Here is a 24,191-nt window from a genome sequence, read left to right on the forward strand (position 1 = left end):
ATTTGCGGAAGACTGTGTATCCACTTACTGAAGGTAAGTAACTACTACTTCAGATGGATACATCATTCTGCAGATTCCTCACCTTATGAACCTGTGTGAATTGGCCATTAGACCCAGTCTCACGTTTTGCAGAGCTGGAAATTGTTACACAACAAGGGAGATTTCTATGTCTATGTGAGTCCGAACAATCCTGGGAGCAGGAAAATTTCCTCAAGGAAGAAGATGATCCCTCCTTCGATGTCATTTTCTTTTTTTAATGAGAAGACTTCTTAGTAGATTGATTCCAGGCAAGTGACACATGTGGGAAAGCTTCCCTCTGTGGTCCTTGGCCAAAAATAACTCTGGTTCAAGCTCTCTGATGGCTTTTAGCTGAACCCAGGCACAAGACTCACAGGCTGTGGAATCGTACTTCAGACCCAGATACCACCTGCACTACGGTGGCGAATAGATCTAACCAAAGCTCTCCCCACTGCTGAAAGAGACATTGCACCACCTCTGAGTGAAGACGCCATTCGTGGTCCATCATGCACAGACGTCTGAGTTTCCTCCGTCCTGGCGTTCACGATCTCGCCCTGTTTGCTGCAATACCACATGGCGGTGGTGTTGTGCGTGAACACCTGCACTACTCTCCCTCTGACAGAAGGAAGGAATGCCTTTAATGCAAGACAAATTACCCAGAGCTCCAGAAGGTTGATGTGGAGCACAGACTCCGCCGGAGACCAGAGGCATCTGATCTCCGCCTCACAAATGTGGCCGCCCCCCCAGAAGTGATGCATCTCTCACCACTGTGAACTCTGGTTGCGGAAGGGAGAGCGATCTGCTATTGACCCAATCCTGGTTCGTTAGCCACCAGTACAATTGGTGTGCAGAGCCCTAGGAGATCGGGACGCAATCCGAAAGATTCCCCTGATACTGTGTCCACTGGACCTTCAGGTCCCAATGCAGAGCCCGCATATGCCACCTGGCATGATCCACCGGCAGGATGCAGGAGGCCATGAGTCCCAGCAACCTCAAGGTAATTCTGATCAAAACCCGGGATAGAGGTTGAAAGATCGGAATCATAGCCCGAATATCCCGGACTCGCTGTTCTTGAGGATAAGCCCGACACTGCGCCGTGTCCAGACCCACCCCGATGAAAAGGAGCTTCTGAGAGGGAATCAGGTGTGTAGTGCTAGAGGACCTCTTATGGTCTGACACCCTGTGATGACCTTTGACTACTATTATTTTAATTGACTTTGGTGTTTTATTTTATCCTAGCCTGAAGTGTGAGAGATTGTTTAATGTACCCTGGAAGGCTTTCGTGAGCTTCGTCAAGATAAAGGCTGGAACATGCGAGAATGTAGAGGGAACGTGGGAAGTCTTTCCTGCCGTGGAATGCTTGTCTGGAAGCTGGCCAATTCCAGTAAGTTTCCTTGTGCAGGGAGGAAGACCCTCGAACCTTCTAGTAGATTGCATATTCTGACAAATGTCACAAAGCTTAACGATATGGGAGTCACAAAGATACATCGTGCAAACTGCATGGTCCTTCTTCCAGGATATCATTTTGCTACAGGAAAGGTATGTGTTGAAAAGAACCTGAATGGTGACCAGAGAACAACTGGGGAGAGACTCCCCTCAAGGAAAAGATTAAAACTTAACCAGCAAAGTAAACAGATTCGATTTTTGTGTATGCAAACATTGTCATAGATGAAACATCCATGGACATTAAACCCAGAATTATCCATAAAGACACACACAAAAAATAATACCAAGCCCCCTACGCTGCCAAATACCATAAAACAGGAAGAAATGAATAATGGGCACGGACATTAACAACCTCTGTGGCCATAGATGGCAATGAACCTCAATGACTGCAGGCAGGAAGGTATATCAAAGACCTCAGATAAGCCCCACGTAGAGGAGCACAGCTCTTACTGCCACAATAGCAGGGAGCCAGTAACTCAAAGTCCATCTGAGATGGTCACATTCATAGGTTACAGAAAGTCAGCATTTTCAGGTAGTGGGAAAATTGGTGTGGTAGGTGCCAGTAAATTTATATCTTTGAATAATTGGAGATTTGCGAGGATTCAACAGATTCAAGTTACAAGTCGGGATTCAAACCCATAATCATAGGATCAAAGTCAACATCTGTCTGTTAAACCATATATTTAGTTGTGCTGGGGTGCCTAAGCTTTTATATATAATTAGCAGCAGTGACATCAATTTTGAAAGATGATGAATGCTGGCCCAAGTTTATCAATATTCTCTTTACGTTTCCGAGGTAGTTTTGAAACTGAGTGTGACTAGAGGTAAATGGTACAATCCTAAATGAATGAGAAAGGAAGAGTGTGCTTTAATGTGAAAGGTCAGAGAAAGTTAGGTACGCTTCCTGACAAAGATTATCATGATGCCCTGGGGCTACAACAGGTTAATGTCCTCCTTTATTTATTTTCAGAGTTTTCTATAACGCTGGCTAGACCCGGAGGTATCAGAACACTTTACATGAGGATCAGCGAGTTCCAAGTTACAAAATTACATCAGTTACAGGCGCCAAGTATAACATGGGAGAAAAACAGTGAACAGACAATAACATGGGTTATTAGCGCATAGCATAGCCAAGACACACGTCAAATGGGGCATGGAAGGTAGGGTGGGAAATGGTAAAAAGGGGTAAGGAATGCATAATGAGGTCAGGCAGACCGGTAAGAGGGAAAGTACTTACAAAACAGTCACAGTAAAAGACACACAAACCGGCTAGGAACCAACAATCAAACATCCCGTGAATCGGTGATAGTATACGATGGGAGGGGAGTAGGAGACCAAAGTGGGGGTGGGGTGGGACTGGAGGAAAAGAACAGACAGGTGAACAAGGAGCAGTCCAGCAACAATGAGGATAGGTCGAAACCGCCAAGATGGAGGACCCAGGCCATGGGAACCGACAGCATCAACCCAAAATGGCGGAACACACAAAAATCCAACACGAAAACCACAAGGCAGCAGACTCGAAGGCTTCACGCAGGGTCGAATGGGGGAGGCAGCCACATGACCACGGAGGGAGGAGGGCAGGACAATGCCGATCACAAAGTGGGTCGTCGACGTACACACTCCGGGGGCTCCAGCATCGCCATTCAGAATGCTGCCAAGACAGGGGAAGTTAGATTTGGGCGCCAGGTAACCGCCCCGGAGAGGTGGAGGCAGCAGCGGGGACCAGGAGGGTGCGCCGCCCCAAAACTCAAGAAGCAAAACAAGCTCGGGGACACTGCTCAGCAGCGCCACAGTACTCACCGCAGTTGAACCCCCGCCGGGAGAAGCAAGGCTCATGCATCTCCGTCATCGCTAGGGAGGTGGTTCAAGAGGACAGGCAACCACAGCAAAACCCTGAGGGTAGGGGATGGCCAGGAGGGGAGATCCCCAGCCAATACCCTCCCCAAGCACCCAGGCATACCCCACCGGTCATCGGCATCCTCCTGTGCTGTTACGAGTCTGTGTGCATCTACGAGTCTGTGTGTGCACTCCAATGGCATATGAAATGTATTACATTGTAAGTCAAAGGTTGAGAACAAGGACATTGAGCATGGTAGGTATTTTTTCTAAACAAAGCTGGCAACCATAATGGTTAAGGAGACAATTTTCCGGCAAAAGATCCAGATAAAGGAGCAACTGCAGCATGTCTTGGTGTTTATTTGGCTCAAGTTTTATATCAAAGTTGACGTGCAATGTTGCAATAGCGATCTCTTCAAAATCAATCTCTCCATCAATGTCAAACCTGTCGTGGATCCATCTCACACAAGCACACACGTTGATGCTGAAGTCAGTCTCATCATTGACTAGTGATCACAGGGAATGTCTAGAATGGTGACAATGTCACCTGTGTCCCATTTTCCCCTTGGATTTCCGTTCTCTGGAGTCCTTCCTTGGAGAATGCAAGGTTATAATAGAAGGAGCCTGCTTTCTGTCCTGTTTTTTTTTTCCTGCACCCACTGATCCTTCAGATCTTCCAACTGCCCTCTCAGGTGGATTGACACTGTCTCTCTTTTATCACTCTTCTTGTGATTTTCTGACAGAATTTACAACTGGAAATAGAATGTAGAGATTGGTACACAAACCATATAAAGAGCGTGGACCTGTTGCAGTCTTCTTCCTCCTACAGGGAGGGCACTTAAAAAACATAAAGCCATTGTGAAAGCCAAATCTTCACAAATGTGAGAAAAATGAATTACTTTTGATGGTAGAATAGAGAAGATGCCGAATGAAGCATACAGTTAGAGAATTTGATGACTCAAAAATCAAAAAAAGAGAAAACCTCCCTAGAGTGTTCCAGTTATCCAGTCAGAGTCGGGTGCCACGGAGACTGATGGGAATTATTCTACATTTAGGACTATTAGTGAGGAAATTACAATGAATGACTTCCCGTGTCTTATGATCCATGTAGGTATTTCAAACACAATTGCTCTGTCTGCAGCTTATAAACTTACTTGGCACCTCTAAAAGTTGACGTACAGTGTTTCATGCTGCCACAGCATGCTGTCTGTACCTCCTACACTAATTTCTAATTTTTACCATGGTGTATGTACTGTAGAAAGTAAGATAGCCAGTGTAAAGATAAAGAAGTATTACTATCAGACTGCATCTTTGCTCACTGTACTCTCCTCAACCCAAAACGGTCAGCTGTGAGACCCTAGTAAAAAGCAAGATAAGGACTCACCTGTTCACAGAGCGACCGATAGCCACTGTCCTCCAGCCGGTCCAGCTCAAAGGTCTCCCCCAAAAGAGGGTTGAAAGGCTTGCTGGTGCGGAAGACAGTGGTGGAGTAAGAGGAGACTGTAAAGGCTGCAACATAGCAGAGCTGCTCTAGAGAGCTTTCGCACTTGGCTCCACGATCCAGAAGCTCATGATACTCTAGGTCTTCAGTCAATCTCTGTAGCATGGATAGAGGCTCGTTGAAGTTTACCTGAAGCGAGAAAACAAAAGATCAGTGAGAACCAGCAAACAGAAAGAGGTGACATGGACCAAATTGTTAACAGTTGTATGTAGCACAATTATATTAATGAAATTCCGCATGTTTATTCCAGTCTACGTATACTATTTGTTACATGAATCAGGCAAATACACAATGTGTTTGAACTATGTGTTTCCTAATTACAAAACATTTTTCACCTTATATTTTTCTCCTTCTATTTTCACCTTAAATTTTTCTCCTGTGTATGGTCAATTGAGAGCCACTGGATTACCATAGTATAATGTGTACACATGCATTCTCCTCCCCATCTTCCCCACCACCTTGGGGCCCTCTAATAAAATAAGAAAAAGTTAACAGAATCCATCCTTCCCAAGAGCCTTACTGTTGCCCTCCGGACAACAGTAATGCTTGAGTCAACCCATATGGCCGGCGCCTAAACTGGCAAGCCTCAAAAGCCATTGTAAAGTACGAGAGAAGACCCCCTTTCCAGCCAGGACATAACTAAAGTGCATGCTCATCTTAATTGTCCCATCAGGCTAGAACCACCCCAATATTGGTGTTTGTTGTCTCAATCAGTTTTGGTGCATAGAGGCAATCAATGCCTTTCCTCAGCCTTTGTTTATCACAGAAAAGCGCAACAGAAACTCTGTGTATGAGCAGGGTTACTTTCGTTTCAATAAAACGTATGGCAAGAGTAATTTAGCTTATCCAGATTGCTACTATTATAAATGATAAAACATAAAAAGCCCCCTTTTCAATCTGCGCTTCTGTTATCAACCCCAACATACTAGCATGTCTGTGGTTCACATGCGCTTCCTACACCAAATGGACCTAATTTTATTTTACCTTACACACACTGTACCTCCACAGAAAACACAAATCTTTAACCTTTATCCTTGCTTCAAATGATTTCTTCATCACCAAGCTTGATTACTCATAAGCATTGAGACCGATATCTGGGAGCAGAAAACCTTTGCTCACACTTGTACTGCTTTTGAAATTAAAATAAACTGTTAGCAGACCCACTCCTTCAGGAATAAAGTTACTAGGCCAACAGTAGGCATAAGGTTTCTATGCGTATGGCATTTTTTCTTTGTAAAAGTTCTAGACTTTATTTTCATCACGTAATGCAATAGTGTGGGAAGAATCAATCAGATTTATCAGACGTGGCTGACTGCACACCAACATTATTGCCTATTTAGATCCAACAAAAACATCTGAAGTATTCGGACTCTGCTCATTCAGATTCCCAGAGGTTATCCCGATATATTATTCACTTCTCTAATCTTTGGAGACTTGTACGATGTGACTGAATCTCAACATGCACTACCATCCTTTCAGAGGTAAATCTGCCCTGTGACATAGTACTTTTATCCACCCCTATTGGCATGTTACAGATGTTCCTGGCATGTGGATGACCATTCTTCTGTCTTGTCTGTCTTTCACAAGTAATAAGAACATCTAATTGTCTGTACTCCAAATCTTTCTTTTTTTCTGCAATGATTCCAAAAGTAGATTGTAGTGCTCCTAAGTTGCCCCATGTAATGTGTCTCCTTGTTTTATTGCTTTTTCCTTTCAAAGTGTGGACTCCAAAGTCCTCTTAGAAATTATGCAACTGGCTACTCCACACTCTTACAAAACTATCAGATGCAGGTTAGAAACATGGATAGTCTATATAGTATAACATTAGCAAAGCAAGTAACAGAGGTTGTGTTGGAACAGTCAACCTTAGGCTTGTCCTCCCCTAAGCTTTTTGCCTTCACCCCTCCTATTTTTCTGACTTCAGTTTTGTTGGCTTTAGGACTACGTACTTTGTCACTGCTAACCGGTGGCAAACCTCACTCCCTATAACATGGTAAAATTGGCTTACACCCGATTGGCATATTAAATTTACTTATTAGTCCTTACAACAGTGTTAAGTGGTAGACTATATACCCAGGGTTGGTAAATCAAATGCTACTATTGAACCTGCAGCAAATACTGTGCCCCCCGATTTACACAGCCCCTTAAAACATGTCCCAGATAGGTCTACCCAGACAGGGGCAGGCCAGGGCCTTAATCACAGATTTTAAACAATGGCTCTTCGAAGTGGGGCTGTTGGATATATGGCGACACACTCAAATATCCAAGACTTCACTTTTTTCTCGGCAGTGCACCAAACATGACTATTTCCTCACCTCACTGCGCACATCACAGGGGCTACGTCCGCAGTAGACCTGGGGATGGCTGACTTATCTGACCCCTCACCTATTACCCTGCGGTTCACAACACTTGGCACTTCTCTGCCCCTTCACACTTGGTGTCTCAACGCCAAACTTCTCACTTATAACAGTACGCTAGCAGACATTAATGACATGTTAAACAGTTTTCTAGCCACAAATGACACACCGGATCATCCTATCATGTTACTATGGGACACACTAAAAGATGTGAAGAGGGTACAATTCATTACCATAGCAGCACAACTTAATAAAAGGGTGTAGCCTTAGGCGACAGTTAAAGAGCTTGAGACTTGTAAACAAATAGGTTCGCTGGTATCCCGGCGTCAGATTACTACGGCTGTAAATAGTTAAAAGCCATTGACATGGATAGGGCATAACATGCTCGTTACGTGTCAAGCAAAAGTACTATGCGGGAAGGAACAAAGCAGGACATCTTTTAGACCACGTTTCTGCTCTCAGGCTATTCACCAGATGTTAGATGTGTTGCTGCGGTCCAATGGTACACTGACCCAATCAGGAAGAGCTGATCGCTTGGGAGTTTGAATCTTTCTATACTAACTCATATTCCGCAGAGAGTCTTGATGCTGACTGCATGGAGACGTACTTCGAGTCGATCCCCCAGGCTCGGATGTTGACAGTTGGAATAGGGACATAACCCTCAATGAGGTCCTTATGGCAATACAGCGCCTGTAGACTTGTAAAGCTCCGGGTCATGATGGGTTCAGAGCAGATTTTTATAAAGCATTTGGGACCCTCCTAGCCAGGCTTTATAATGCTTTTAGCTCTTTGGGTTGCTTAACACCTACAATGCAACTGGCCACGATCACTGTCATCCCAAAGTTGGGGAAAGATCCACAGTGCTGCTCCTCGTACCGCCCTATTTCCTAGTTGAATGTAGACACCAAGATCTTTACGGGCATCTTGGCCGATAGATTAGCCCCCTTTATGCAGGGCTTGGTGGACCCTGATCAGACAGGATTTATAACAGAGAGGAGCTGCAGAGATAACACCAGACGACTGTCACCTCCTAGATAAGACTCAACGTCCCACACTCTGGCCCTTCTCCATACTATAGATACAGAGATGGCTTTTAATTGAGTCCACTGGCCATACCTTCAAGCGGTATTGGTGTATTTTGGTCTTGGCCCACGAAATTGCCAGTGGATCTAGAGCAGCTATGCCTTCCCCAGGGAAATGGTGAGGGTTAACAGAATCCTGTCCCGACCCTTTATTATGGTGAGAGGTAACCGTCAGGGCTGCCCTCAGTCACAGTTATTGTTTGCCTTATATGTGGAGCATTTCACTGAACGGACCCATGGTCATCCGCAGATCTTCAGTGTTGCCATGTGGGACCGGTCCCACAAACTAACGTTTTATGACATTCTAGTCACTTTAACGAACCTGTATGTGTCTCTGACTGCAGTCATGTGGGACCTTGAGATTTCTGGAGGAGACTCTGGATTTAAAGCCAACCTTCAAAAATAATCGCTATTCAATCTCAAAATCCTTAAAGCGGCCAGGGCCTCTCTGGAAGCGGGATTTCCATTCACCTGGGCCACGCAGGGGTTCAAATACTTAGGGCTGCCAATACACCACACTCCTCCCGCAACAGTGGATGTAACTATGCTGCATTAGTGAGGACTGTCCGTACTTATTGTCTAAATGGAAGGGATATGGACTCTCATGATTGGGTCGCTTGGCACCTTAAAGATGACGCTCTTACCGAAGGTGCTGTAGTTCATGCAGACACTGCCGCTCCAGCCCCCTCCATAGGCATTGGATAAACAGCAGAATCTTATTTGGGAGTTCCGTTGGGATGGGAGAAAGGAGAGGATAGCAAAGGCACAGGCATATTTACGCCAGCCGGCTGGAGGGCTGGGAGTCCCCCACTTAGTGTGCTATTACCACGCAGCACAACTGCGGTACATGGTGGAGAGGTCCAGCTACCGTACTGAAAAACATTAGTACTTTATTGGTCAAGCAGTGGCGGGCATGCATATTTGGAAGGTACAGTGGCGATCAAAGGTACATCGACCACCAGGAGTATATAGCTTCCCCATACTCTGTGCCACTAAAGGGGTGTTGGACAAGGTACAAACGCAGAAGAGACTGTCGACTCCCATTTTTCCCTAGACCCCATTGCTGGGGAATCCAGAATTCCACCCCACACTGCAGGGTGCCTAATCCAACGAGTGGCAGGAGGCCAACTATAAAAGGGTGGGAGATCTTTTTTGGCGTTGATGGTGTAATTGATTTTCTCAGCTACAAGAGGCTTATGGCCTCTCATCCAAGGCTCACAGCAATACATAACTCTACGCCAATGGGTATCCTAACCATCGATCCGCCCAAACGCCAGTAGACACCTCACACCATTCGAGAAGTGGCTCATTGCACGATCCTCCGACTAATGTTTACTGTCTGAAATATACGCTTTCCTCGGCACACCACAGAAGTTACCTAAAACGTCAACACAACACAGATAGGAAGAGGAGTGCGAACGCACTTTTATAAATGGAGAATGGTGGGACATCTTCCATCGGATGATTGCCTCAGCACGCAGCACATCTAGTAAGGAAATCTTCCTTAAAATTTCACATTATAGGTATTACACCCCGGAAAAATTGCACGCTGGAAAGTAGGTGCGGACAGCACATGCTGATGGCAATGCGGACAGACAGGCACACAAACTCATATGGCAGTGTCCTAAAATCATATCCTTTGGGTAGGAAGTGCTGGATGCTGTAGACGTGATATAGAAGGCAGTAATTCCCCATTTCCCCAGCTACATCCTACTGGGGATTCTGAACCCATTGACATATCCCTTAAGGTCCACTAAAGGGCGAACTATCACCTTAGCGCTGGGACTTGCAAAACAGCTTCTACTTGCATAATGGGGTTCAGATATGATCCCGACATTCAGGACCTGGCTCCACAAATTGTGGGATCTATTGGGGCTAGAAAAGGTGTTGGCAGAGGCGAGACAAATGCTACCATCCTTTGACAAGACGTGGATGCCTTGTATCCACTATCTCTCGGAGGAATTTCGAGAACTGACGTGCCCCACATACCGTGGAGTCCTGCGCTTGACCCACACTGATCGAGATCCTGATTAGGTAGAGGGCTGATGACTATACAGAATACAGCTCTAATTTCCCTCCATCCCCTCACAACAAACTTCTGAGATCCTACTCAGTCACCACCACTCTTCCCACTTTTTTTCTACCCATCCTCCTATATTCTTCCGTTCCCCTCTATTTCCTTTCTCATCCCGGTTATAGTTATTTAGTGATGCCTCATGGGCCAATAGATTCCCCTTCTCTGCCTAGAATAGGATCATTTAATTGTCTTCATTACCCTAGTAAAGGATGTAGGAACACCCCTAAATATGAACTCAAAATCATCACATTTACACATGGAACCCTGCCCAGCATTGCCATTTTCCACAAATTTCACAGCAATACGAAAAGCATGATAAACATACCCCTCTCGTAGGAAACTTCAGCTGCCCCTAAATCACATAATTTTAAGTCTCAGAAAGGAAAAATGTAAAACAAGTGGATAATTTCCAACCATTAACTACTCCTGAAAACACATAGGAAAAAGGGTGCTGGAGCATGTAAAGCACAACAATCTTCTACAAATCCGAATGACTTTAGGTCCAAAACAGGAAATAAAACAATAAGGGAAATATAATGCAGAAGCTTGTCAGAAAATGTTGTGCTGCAAGAAATTCTAAAACACAGCATGTGAACGTCCAGAACACAAAATGACAATTCTATTCTCCACAACTGTCGCCACTACAGATGTACTGGGCCTGTGGAATCCTCTACATGTATGTTGCTAGTGAAAAAAACAAACTAGTCCTCAGTCTCATCGCTGCTGTTCCCCATCAATTTGTGACTGCAGGCATACATCAGAACAAAGTGTGCCTTCAAACCAGATAAACACAAACAAAGGTTAGACCATATGTACCATGGTTGATGGAAATCTTCATTTGTCTATATGGAACCAAAAATTGATCTAGACATGGAGGCACTGTATTTCTATATGCTACAGATTACGTGCCTCAGAAAAATGACTCACCGGCATAGGGATCTTGGATAGCTCCTTTCCAATGCAGTTCTTCATTATGCTCCATAGGTTCAAACTGTAATTGGGCTTTTGAGGGATCCGAGTCCGCTTCTCTTTCTTCATATCATCTTGCAGGGGTTTGTACTGTGGAAAAAGAGCGGATGAATAATATACTTTATACATTTTTACACTGATGCACATACTAGACTACTGACATTTAAACAATAATTTGTAAGCCTATGGCTGCTACCTCAAATCACCTTTAGTTTCCTCAAGTTATGCAGCTCTAAAAAGAAAAAGTTCAATTCCACTCCAAGCAGCTTATTATAGATCGCTTTCTACTACAGCTTTTGTTTTATAGAATTGTAAAAATGAAATCTGCTACTAACAAGCTACTCGCAACACAAACCAACTTTAAACAAACCTTTAGACTGTGATCCAAAACAAGGAGCCTTGCAGTATGTGTGGCCTGCCTAATTTCTCTTAACACCCTATTGGGAGCAGTAGTCAGCTCTCTATTCAGCCATTTTTTTGAAAACTGAAAGCAATAAAAAAAAAAATCTTGCAAATTGTACAGTGCTCAAAGGCTGTTCCAATATCCAGAGCAAGACTATTTTAAAGCACACAAGATGTGTGCCCTTTTAAATTCTGCTCAGCTGAAAATGAAATAGTCAAGCACTCTCACAATGGAAGGAATAGTTGTGTCAAAGGTGAATCTTGCTTGTAGGAAGGAATGCTCATTATTCACAAGAAAGCATTACAGAGGTAAGTAACTTGTAACTCTATTGGATCTTTCTTCCCACAGATTTTCTCGCCTTTACAATAGATACCACAGCAATACATGCCAATGCTGGAAGGTTTGAGGAGAGGACTCTGATCAGAAAATCTCTTAGAACCAAGCAAACAAAATAGGCCTCACATTAGACATGGTTGTTAAGACAATAGTGCTTTGTGAAATTGTGTACCGACACCCACGTCACAGCCTGGAAGATTTCCACCAGCGTCCCCATAACCAATGCTGTGGTAAGCAGCAGCCTGGCCTCTTGTGGAGTGAGCTAGCAGGCCTTCTGGGGGTTGCTTCTAAGCCAGTGCATGCACATTTTAATGCAGAGAATGAGGCGTCTTGATAGCATCCTCTTTTACAATCTCTTCCCTTCCTTTGCCCCAGAAGAACCTACATAGAGCCGATCATCCACTCGACCTCTTGTATAGTCAAAATAGAAGCTCCAACTCTAGCCTCTTTTTGTTTTTCAAAAGGTATGGTGGAGCAGAGAACACAAGCAAAGTGAATGATTGGCTGAAGTAAAAAGGTGACAATACCTTGAGCGGAAAGGTTTTCGGAGTACTCAGGGGCAATTTTTCAGAAGAAAATGTGGGTGTGTGGAGGTCGCACTGGAAGTGACTGCAGGTCCCACACAAGACACGCTCATAAAATGGTGATAAGGAAGGCAGTTTTAAATGTGAGGAGTAGCAGAGAGCAGCTGTGCATTAGCTCACATAATAAATGTCAAGATCCGAATCAAATCCCACTGTGGTATGATAAGCAACTTTTGTGCAGGGTGGGGGGTTAGTGACACGTGTCATGCCCTCAAGAAAACGACTCCCAAAAAAATGAGCTTAAGAGTGGGCTGATCAGGCAAACAAAATACAGCCTGAAGGATTGACAAATAACTTTTAACCATGCTCACTGCACGGCTCTGCTGGGCAAACAACAACACAAACAAGACATGAGAAAGTTTGGGCTGCAAGGAAATCGAGATTGCGGACCCCAGAGCAGGCCACAAACTTCTCCCAGCATAGATGGACTTAAATATAATTTTTGCATCCAGATGCTTTTCAACTAACAAGTAAAAAAGAGCAACCTTCGCTGTTCAATCACAACACTCATGAAGGCATAGTTTGAGTAGGTTCGGGAGCAGGACCATGCTCTGTTGCTGAATAAGGATGTCTTCCCAAAGGAATAGCCAGAGCAGAGAATAAATGCTCAGACTCTGGATACCACACTCTCCTGGCCCAGTCAAAGGCTATTAAAAGGACTTTGGTCTGGTATGTCCTGAATTTTCTCACACCTCGGGATAGAAGAGGTAGTAGCAAAAACGCATACAGCAGTCCTGTGTCCCATTTCAGGCTGAATGCATCTTCTAATTACATTCTTGGAGGAAAGTCCAGTTTGCAGAAGCTTTGACACTTTGGAACAGATATAGCCAGGAGAGGGCACTAATTATCCACAAGCGAACGCCTCCTCAGTTCTGCTCTGGCATACAAGGATCCCACAAGATGGTTGACTAACAAAGATGCTCTGCTGGTCCAACCATTTCCAAAGGTGCAGGGCCCGCTGACAGAGGATCCAAGACCCCACTTGATATTGCTTGTTACAGTACCACATGGCCGTCATGTTGTCCATGATGATCTGAATCAACTTCCCCTTCAAGGACATCAGGAAAGATTTCAGAACCAGGCACATCACCTATAATTCCAGAAGAATGATAGGGAGCTGGCTCTTCATCAGAGAACAGAGGTCTCTGATCTCTACCTCCCCAACCCAGAAAGTACTTAGCTATCACAAAGACTGACTTGATGGGGAAGATTGAGTGGCTTGCTGAAGGTCAGACTAGTGCTTGTTTAGCACCATACTAAATGGTCTGCATGTCACCATTTGGGACGAGCCAGGAGTTTCAGAAGTTTCAGAACCATCCTGACCAAGGCACGGGATAGTCTGAAATGTCAGGATCATAGCTTGAATGTCCCATGCTCGCTAAAACGGTAGAAAGGGTTCGAGAGCCACTGTGTTCAGGACAGACACAATGAAGAGAATCCTCTGCGCAGAGCTCAGGTGGAAGTAGTCTCATTGCTGGAGAATCATAAGGAGATGGAATAACATTGTCTGAGGTGGTCTGCGACTGACTGTGGCAGGCATGCCTTGAGCAGCCAGTCATCAATCAAGGTAAATACATGTATCCAGGACAACCAAATATAGGCTGATATCACTGTCATGAGGGATCAAGGTAAGGCCACAGGCAAATTGGAAGTGTTCTAAGCCCACTTTGTACAGCAGACCATGTCTGTGGGACTGCAGGACACCATCCAGTTTTCAGTAATACAGTAGAAAGGTTTCAAACCAGAGTGAGCATTCTGGCGTTGCCTTTCCTGTAATGTAATGTAAAGGTGAATTTATAAAGCGCGGCTACCACTCCAAGGAGTATCTTGGCGCTAAGCCAACCAGATGGAATGGTTGGGGGAGGCAGACAAATTTCACGCTAAACACTAATAACTACACCATTGCTAAGCAAGCTGCATCGGTAAGGGAGAAAACCCATGTCTTCAAAGCCTTCCTAAACTGAGTCTCCTGAGACAGGGATCGTATAAAGAAAGGAAGCTTATTCCAGGCCTTAGCGCCCAAAACAAAAAGAGATTTGCCACCTTTTGTGGCTAGCCTGAATCTAGGGATTGTAAGCAAATTCAGACCTGAAGATCTTAGACAACGTGCCGGATGGTAACGTTTAAAGCCATTGCATAAATATTTAGGACCTTGATGATAAAAGGCCCTAAAGGTAAGTAAAAGGATCTTGAAAAGAATCCTTTTACCGATAGGGAGCCAATGAAGCGCATTCAGTACTGCTGATGCTGATGACTTACGAGGCCAGCGTAGTACTAAACGAGCCGCAGCATGTTGGACCATTTGTAGCCTGTGTAATACTGATTTATTGGCTCCAGCATATAGACTATTACAATAGTCCAGCCTGGAGGCAATCAAAGCAACTGCGACTGTTTTCCTAGCTGGCAAGGGAAGGAGATCAAAAAACTTCCTTAAAGTTTTTATTATATGGAAGCATGAACCAGCTACAGTCAGCGCTTGTTGTTTGAAGGATAACTGGCAATCAAACTTAATGCCCAGATTTCGAGCAGAGGTAATGGTCATAGGGGGAGCTTCTGCGTCATCAGGCCAGCAAGTTGTTGGAGAAAACAAATTTTGTTTTCCAAAAGGGATGGTTTCCGTTTTGCCAGCATTGCATTTAAGATGATTGTCAGACATCCAGTGAAATATAGCTGCTAGGCACTCTTTATGATTTTCCACGGTACCCGACTGCTCACTGTCCAGTACTAAAATAAGCTGAGTATCATCAGCATACGAGATAGTACTGATCTGAAAGCTTGTGATCAGTGTTATCAGGGGGACCATATACAGATTGAAGAGTAAAGGGCTTAGGCTTGATCCCTGAGGAACTCCAGAGCTAAGGGGCTTAGCCTCCGATTGAAAACCACCTAGCACTGTAGTTTGTCGTCTATCTGTAAGGAAATTTTTTAGCCAAGCCAAAACCACCCCGCCTACTCCTGCGGCAGCCAAACGGTTCACAAGGATGTTATGTGACACCGTATCAAAGGCTGCCGACAGGTCGAGTAGGATTAGTACAGCCTTCTTTCCCTGGTCCAAGGCCATCCGAAGGGTCTCTGCTGTAAACAGCAGGGCAGATTCGGTAGAGTGATTAGACCGAAACCCTGACTGATTAGGATGCAGAATATTGTTTTCTTCCAAGAAGCTCGTAAGTTGGTAATTTGCGAACTTCTCAGTCATTTTGGATAGAGCCGGGAGCAGGGAGATTGGCCGTAAATTGGAAAGGGTGGTCGGGTCAGCTAATGCCTTTTTATGAAGAGGCTTAACAGCAGCAAGTTTCCAGTCATTTGGAACATCAGCTGTAGCTAAAGATGAATTAATGATCCCATTAATGATGGGATTAATTGCTATTGCTAAGGTCTGTAGGACCGAAGGGAGACAGGGATCAAAAGAAGATCCAGATTTGCAAGCAAGATTGGCTTTAAAAGAATCTTCCAGAGAGACATAAGAAAATGTTTCCTCACAAAGACATTCATTGTCCAATATAGGCTTGAGGCCTCAGTCTTTCTTTGACATGAAGTAGTAACATGAACAGCAGCCCTTGGCCTTCTCATAATCCCGCACACCATCAATGATGCCTTTGGCCAGCAGGAGGTTTCTTGCATCAAAATGACAGTGTGATCTACCAAAATACCCTCTGGTGTGGTGTGAAGACAAGGTAGGGAAGAATTGAAAGATAGGGCGGTAGCCCCAGCAAATGATTTGCAAAACCCATTAGTCTGATATGATGGATTTTCAGCCGAAACACAAAAGGAGGGCTAGAGCAAATTTAGAGATTAGCAGGCCTTAACTCCCCAATTATAACACTACATACAGAACATGTCCCTGCACCTGGGAACCCATATCGCTCCCAAAAATGCCTATGGAAGTGGTACACTGAGGATATTTTTGTCATCTGGCATGGTGATGTAACCTCCATCATCTCTTTCCATCAGTGGCTGAATTCAGTCAATCCCTTTTGAGGTTCACCTGTGAGTACAGAAAAGAGAGACTCCCGATTCTGGATCTACTTATATATCGAGCATCCGGGTCTCTAGAAACTGAACTGTACAAGAAACCTATGGCACGCAACCCTCTACTGTCTTATAATAGCTACTATCCCAAGTCACTCAAAGGCAATCTTCCTTTTGGGCAGTTTTTGCAGCTTCTGAGCAACTGCTCCAATGTCCAGAAGTACAAGAACATGCCAATACTCTGTCCACTCAATTGCTAGAGAGACAGCACCCTTCCCCGCTCATTCAAACACATGCGAAGAAATGCGGAAATAAAAACTGGAAAGCACTCCTTGATCTTAGGCCTCCGAAGACACCAATAGGGAGATCGGTGAGTGTCAATACCTTCTGCAGCTTCTCAAACTTGAAATCAATATGCAAATATTGGCATATCATGAATAAAGGGAATAAGTCCATTTGACATGCTTTATTTGCATTCAAACACAGCTGTAATCTAAAGGACAAGCTGGTACACACAAGACCAATGACAAAAGTTGCTAAAAGACAAGACACACTTGGGTTTACTGCCAGGACAAGAACATTTTCCTTGTGGTCCCAAATGGCCCACCCACATTGACATTGGGACCAATGCTCCTTGGGAGCCGAAGCAGCCACAAATTGTGACAGAGCGACTAGTCTACTTCATTACGTGGCCGTGTGGGCTCCAGTGTGTTGGTATGACAACACGCAAAATGAAAACTTGCATTCCTGAACATAAAAGTACGATTAGATGTAGGAAACAGGCCACTAAATTGACCAATCATTTTATTGAGAAAGGACATTCAGCAGACAAATTACAGTAGACAGTCCTAGACAAACCCAACATAGCACTTGCAGTCAATAACATTTTGCAATATCTCTTTTAGAGACCAGAAATGGATCTATAGATTACATTACCAAAGTGATGTGCTCAACAATGAGAATCCTAAAATTGAACTCTGTACATTTAGGGTGACTTTCCATTAAGAACTTATACTGCACAAGTCCCCTTTTTACTAAAGGCACATATACACATATGTTCTTCCTGGGTTTCCACTTTTTTCACTGGTTCTACTGCTTCAAAGGCCATGACAAGTAGAGTTGGCTATATTGTCTAATTCTAGAATCTTATCATCGATCACCAATTAACCTAATCACTAACCTCAATGTAACAGCATCCTTGAGAGTGTGTTTTACTCTACTACAAGTTATAGTTCTATCTGAACTGACCTGTTTTTAAATACATTTTTTAAATATATTTTTGTACACACCATGTAAGAATTCCACAGTTACAGTTAGCCTTAGGGATGTTTGGTTTGTAGGCACCGTTTGGTCATATAAATCGTTTTGTGCTAAATGGTTTTAATTAATAACCATTTGCTCTGGTGAATGACATCCAACTACTCGTCACCGCATAGCAGAAGCGTATTGTATACGAGGCCAGATTTGGACAACTGCATTTCCCAACATTCCTTGTGATCACATGATTAGATGCGCCACCGGTGTTTGAATCACTACTATAAGAACAGCCTTTACCGCCCCAGCTTGTGTCCTCGCACCTTGCGTCAGAAGTGGCTGAATTCTACTCGTTCAGAGGCAAGCAAAGGGTTCCTCTTCTGAGTTGAACCCGTCAAATCTTTACAATCCAGCTAATTTTCCATAGCCCCTCGCGCACCATATTTTTGGGGGATTGTAACCTGTCTTGTGTTTGCCATGTCACAGATAGCTTGACAGACACAAGGCCACTTACTCCAGGTCGTTGGGCTTATTTGTAGGTTTCATCTCCTTTGCAAGACATTAAGGGGCACGTGCATCATTGCTTTTTGCGCTCGCAAAGGGGCAGATTCGCAGAATCTGTCCCTCTGCGACCATATTTTTGCATTTGGGATGCATCATCCCAAATGCAAAAACAGCTATTTAAGTAATCACAAAATTTGTGATTACATAAATTGCAATTGCATTTAGGGAATCGCAAATTGTGATTCCCTAAATGCAATTAAAAAAAATAGCAATTTCTATTTTAAGAAACGCAAATTACCATCAACTTAAAGTTGATTGTAATTTGCGAAAACTTTACAAAATGCAAAAAAGTGAATTTTTCAAAGTCACATTTTACACACACACATGCCATTTTACACACACTCAAACCTTTCAATACGCATTTGTACCAGATGCTTCATTTACCATTGTACTATGAACAGATTGGTATTGTGACAAACATTACATTTACAGGGGCTTGCTTGGCAATTATTCTTGCAATTTGGCGATTATACTTAAGACTGCTCCATAGTTTCTTGGTTGTTTGATTAAGGGTGCCTCTAATATCATTATAACATCTATTGACACACCGCACAAGGGTGAACCCAATATGCTTTTTTCAGCTCCCCTAGACAATTACACTAAAGCAGATACATAAATGTGGCCATGATGGTTTCCACATTTTTACATCTTTATATCAATCTTGATATAATTGCATCTCTTTGGCAATTTGCCTCTCTATACCTCCCATGGTCTGAAGTACCCAGAGTTATTTACCTTTCTATTCATTTGTCTTTCTTACTCTCTCTTATAATAATCTATAGGCTAGAGAGTACCCTGAGTCCCACGCCAGGGCCAGAGCTGAGGCACGACACCCGACGATTGCGGGTAACAGTTGCTTACAGGTGTATTGTGTGTGAGCCTGTCTTGATATATGAAGTACTCGCATGGAAAACATTCGCTATGCTCCTCCCCGTCAGGGAGGGGGTTGTAACCTGCACCGTGAGTAAGCATCATGGTGCGAGGAGGTATCAGTTGATGAAGCATGCCACCTATGGTGGGTGAGGGAAATCATCCTTTAAAAGGAATACGCCGTCTCAGCTAGGTTACTTTGTTTTCAATTTTCTTCTGTTTAGATGCAGGAGTTCCATTGTGTTATATGATGGCTTTTCAGCTTTGAAGAAAATGTTCTTTCTTGACCTCTACCAGGTGGTTGTGGGTTTGTGAGGGCAACTCAAAGTGACTTGGAAGCCGCTGCAACAGCGGAGAAGGAGTTGGAAGAATACCTTCCCTGCTGATGCGAATAGACTCGGCTGCCATTATGTCCTCTGCACTGAAAAGGAATTAATCTGTTGCGGCACAAGTTCAGAAGGCTGATGCTGCAAGTAAGCTATGCCTCTTCACATTCTTTTGCTGAAGGCTATTAGGAAGGCACACCCTACCTTCACTCTGTGGGTTTATCTGCCTGCATGCAGACCCAGACAATAAAAGCAGATGTAAATTCTTTGCTGAACACTGGTTTTATTGTTCAGAGGAGGTATGCAGGTGAGAATCATTCTTGAAACTCGAAGAAGGCCATTTATGGTGCTAAGTTTAGCTTAGTTAACCAAGGGGAAGGTGGGGTTGGAGATATTAATATAAAGAAGCTTAATGATATAATCACAATGTTACTATATTAGTTATCATGTAGCTTCCTGATTAGTAGTTTTGCCATTAGTTTGCATGTTTTTGTGACAGTTATTATTCATACCTTGCACACTACAATAAGATTTAGATTTTAAATTAATCGTGAAAGTGTAGTCTTGGTTTCCTATTGATCCTGAGCATGCCCTTCTATGACGAAAGAAGGCTGGGGTTCCACTGCCTATCATTGTGAGATGTTGCAGCTCTGATCATTACCTAGAACACATTCCACTCAAGTAATGCTCAATGGGTTGTAGGGTGGTTGCGGTCCATCTGATTTTCTGTCTCAGGATAGCACACTAACCCAGTCCTTACTGTTAGTGTCTAGAAGAACAAGTTACTTACCTTCGGTAACGATATATCTGTTCGAGACATAGATTAGTCATGGATTCCTCACCTTAGAATCACCCCCTGGTGTTGGATTGGATACGGATAATTTTTCTTCAGCAGTGCCCCTGCGCGTCGGTCACCGGAAGGACGTCGCGGTATCTACTTAGACAGCGCCCCTGCGCGCTGACGTCAGTTCTTTACACAACATTGAACGCCAGAAGCGCAGAGCCATGCAAGACATTGAACACTGGTGCACAAAACTAGGGCTCTGAAGGGAAGTCTCTTACCCTAGAAGTTAGTTCGCAGAACAGGGAGGATGTGTGGGGCTGTGAGGAGTCCATTACTAATCTATGTCTCTTACAGATATATTTTTACCGAAGGTAAGTAGCTTGTTCATCTGAAAGAAACAATTGTTTATCGATTCCTCACCTTAGAATAGATACCCCAGCAATACCAAGCCTGGAGGTGGGTCTGCGAACCAAGTCCACAAAAGAAAGTCCTGGAGAACTGAACAGCCAAAGGAGCTGTCTCTACGGAGTTGGCTGTCCAGGCAGTAGTGTTTGGTAAACGTGTGAAATGAAGCCCACGTAGCTGCCTGGCGGATGGCATGAAGGGGGACTCCACATTCCATGGCAGTAGTGGCTGCCGTCTCCGTGGTGGAATGGGCACGCAACTCCACTGGCGGTTCCTTTTTCGCTAAGGAGTAGCAGATTTTGATGCAAAGAACGACCCATCAAGAGATTGTTCGTTTGTGCACGGCCCGACATTTCTTGGCACCCAGGTAGCCAACAAAGAGCTGGTCATTCACCTGGAATTGTCTTGTGCGATCCAGATAAAAGGAAAGCGCACATTCTGGATCCAGACGGTGGAACCTCTCCTCTTTAGAAGGATGCGGGGGAGGGAAGAAGGTGGGCAAAGTGATGGTCTGTCCTATATGGAAAGAGGTAACCCCTTTGGGAAGGAAAGAAGGCCTAGTACGATAGATTACTTTGTCCGGATGAATTTCCAGGAAAGGAAGTTTCGAAGAAAGGGCCTGAGGCTCACTCACCCTGCGAGCAGAGGTGATGGTGACCAGAAAGGCAGTTTTAAGTGTCAGAAGTCTGAGAGGACAGTTAGGTAGCGGATCGAAAGGAGCGCACATAAGATAGGTCAGAACCAGGTTCAAGTCCCACTGAGGTATTACGAAGGGAATTGGAGGATACACGTGAGAAATGCCCTTAAGGAAGCGATTTACAATAGGGGACTAGAAAAGAGAAGGCTCGTCAGGAAGCTGAAGAAAGGCCAAAATGGCCGAAAGACAGCCTTTTAGAGTGCCCATAGCAGAGCCCTGCTGGGCCAAAGAAAGAATGAAGAGGAGAACCTCTGAAAGGGAGCAGAAGAGGATCCACAGCCTTTGCTGCGCACTATGCCACAAACTTGTTCCATCTACAAGCGTATACCGTTTTGGTGGAGGGACACCTGGCTGCCAAGATAACGTTACAGACTTCCGGAGGAAGGTCAAAAGCTGTCAACTGTAGCCGCTAAATCTCCAAGCAAGGAGGTGGAGGCTGGACAGGTTCGGGTGGAGGACCGTCGCCTGCTGCTGCGACAGAAGATCCTCCCGCAGGGGCAGTCTGATCGAAGGATCGATGGCAATGTGCAAGAGCTTGGGATACCAGACTTTTCGTGCCCCGTCCGGGACCACAAGAATGACTTGGGCCCGGTCGTGCTTGATCTTCTTCAGCACTTAGGTTAGAAGTGGTATAGGTGAAAAGGCGTATAGAAGACCGCAACTCCACTCGCGACGAGAAGCTTTGCCGAGCAAGTGCCACCTTGGAAATTCCAACGCGCAGAACTGCTCACATTGCGCGTTCTCTTCGGTGGCCAACAGATCTAACCAAGGCTTTCCCCACTGCTGAAAGAGACCTTGCACCACCTACGAGTGAAGACGCCATTCGTGATCCATCATTCACAGGAAGCTGAGTTCGTCTGCATTGGCGTTCGGAGAACCTGCCAGGTGTCGAACCACCAGGGACATGCCCTGATAATCCAGCCACTTCCAGAGACGAAGTGCCTCCTGACATAGTGTCCACGACCCACACTGCCCTGTTTGTTGCAGTACCACATGGCGGTGGTGTTGTCCGTGAACACTTGCACTACTCTCCCTATGACAGAAGGAAGGAATGCCTTCAGTGCAAGACGTATCGCCCAAACCTCCAGAAGGTTGAGGTGGAGCCCTGACTCCGACTGAGACCAGTGGCCTCTGATCTCTGCCACATGGCATAGTTTACTAGCAGGATGCAAGAGGCCATGAGCCCCAGTAGCCTCAGGGTCATTCTTTGTCACCAAACAAGCGACGGCCATCAAAGGGCATGTCCAAAAGTGTAGCTTGGACATCACCCAAAAAGCCAGCGGACCTCAGCCAGGCGTAGCGTCGTAGGGCTACGGACGTTGAAATTGTCCTGCCTAGCGAGCCGGCGGTGTCCAGCCCATACCGTGTGGCAAACTTCACTGCGTTTCTCCCTTCGGCCACTGCACGAAAGAGCACAGCTCGGGCCTCCTCCCGGCACTGAGGCAGCACCTGCGTGACCGTGTCCCACACAGCATGGGAGTAATGGCCCAAGAGACATGCGGTGTTCACTGACCGCAGAACTAAGCTGGAGGAAAAAAACATTTTCTTCCCAAGATGGACCAGCTTCTTGGATTCCCTATCAGCTGGTGCGGTTGGGAATGAGCCGTTGGAAGTGGAGGCTTGGACCACCAAGCTTTCAGGGGTGGCGTGTTGGGAGAGGAAAATGGGGTCACACGGGGCTGGGACGTGGCGTTGGGCAATCATCCTATCCACAGGAGCCCCAGTGTTGGGCTTGGACCAAGTGCCCAAAATGATGTCCATGAGGGCCTCACTGAAGAGCAGCAGGGGCTCCGAAGAGGCCGCTGCCGGTTGAAGCACCTCTGTCAGGAGGATAGTCCTAACTGCCACCGTAGGAAGCTCAAGGTCGAGGGCCTTAGCCGCCCTACGCAACACCACTGCATATGATGCACCCACCTCCGTAGCCACGGTAGGGGGAGAAAGCATGCCAAGGTCTGGAGAAGTGTCCAGACCACTGGCCTCACCCAACTTCTCTCTCCAGTCAGGTCCTTCCAACTGGTCTGCCAGAGGGTCCACAGATCCCTCCCAGTCCTCCTCACCCACCTCTGGTAGCCACTCAGCGTGATAGGGAACATCAGGGGAGAACAGGGGTACCAAAGTACCGATCCCGGCGTTAGGCAACGTTGGTCCGGCTCTGTGTCCACGTTGAGGGGGAGGCCAAGGTCGACGTCAGTTGGGGACACAACTGCCGTCAGAGGGGGCAGAGGTGACGCCAATCGATTCGGCGTCGGAGGAGGTGTCAAGGTCGACAGACGCTGATCCGGATCAAGGCCTAGAGCCCCCAGCCAAGTCCGTGGGGCCCGAAGGCACACAGGCGGAGTCGGCCTGCCCAAAAATAGAATGGAGGGCTTTGTAAAAACTACGAATTTGGGCAGGGGTCGCTCCGGCTCCCGAAAAGGGAGGGAAGCTCAGAGCCGACCAGACAGGCTCCATGGGCGGAGCCGGAAAACTACCATCAGCATCCAACGTCGCGTCGGCCGACGAATGGGGAGAACACGAAGAGCAACGGTGCTTCTTCACCTTCTTTTTGTGCTTCGACTTACCCGGAGACGAAGACTTTGATGAACAGTGGTGGTGATGGCTCTGCAACTGGTCCCGCGACCTCCCTCTCGACCGGGACTTCGAAAGGAGCAGACTGCCAGGCCTCCAGAAGCTTTCAGGACGCTCCCGCAAAGACTGGCAGTCAGAGCATGAC

At 45.5% G+C, this 24,191-nt stretch overlaps 1 protein-coding gene across 1 annotated transcript in view; it reads right to left on the reverse strand.

Annotated features, from left to right (window-relative positions):
- The window catches only part of OSBP (oxysterol binding protein), a 465,191-nt gene that overhangs the window by 136,051 nt on the left and 304,949 nt on the right, over positions 1–24,191 (reverse strand). The window contains exons 7-8 of the mRNA XM_085651892.1: positions 11,245–11,376; positions 4,685–4,930 (exon numbers count right to left, since the gene is read on the reverse strand). Coding sequence (XP_085508018.1) covers positions 4,685–4,930; positions 11,245–11,376 — 378 coding nt within the window. The remainder of the gene's footprint in view (positions 1–4,684; positions 4,931–11,244; positions 11,377–24,191) is intronic.

This window comes from Triturus cristatus, chromosome 4_1 (genome assembly GCF_964204655.1).
Source record: "Triturus cristatus chromosome 4_1, aTriCri1.1, whole genome shotgun sequence".
NCBI lineage: Eukaryota > Metazoa > Chordata > Amphibia > Caudata > Salamandridae > Triturus > Triturus cristatus.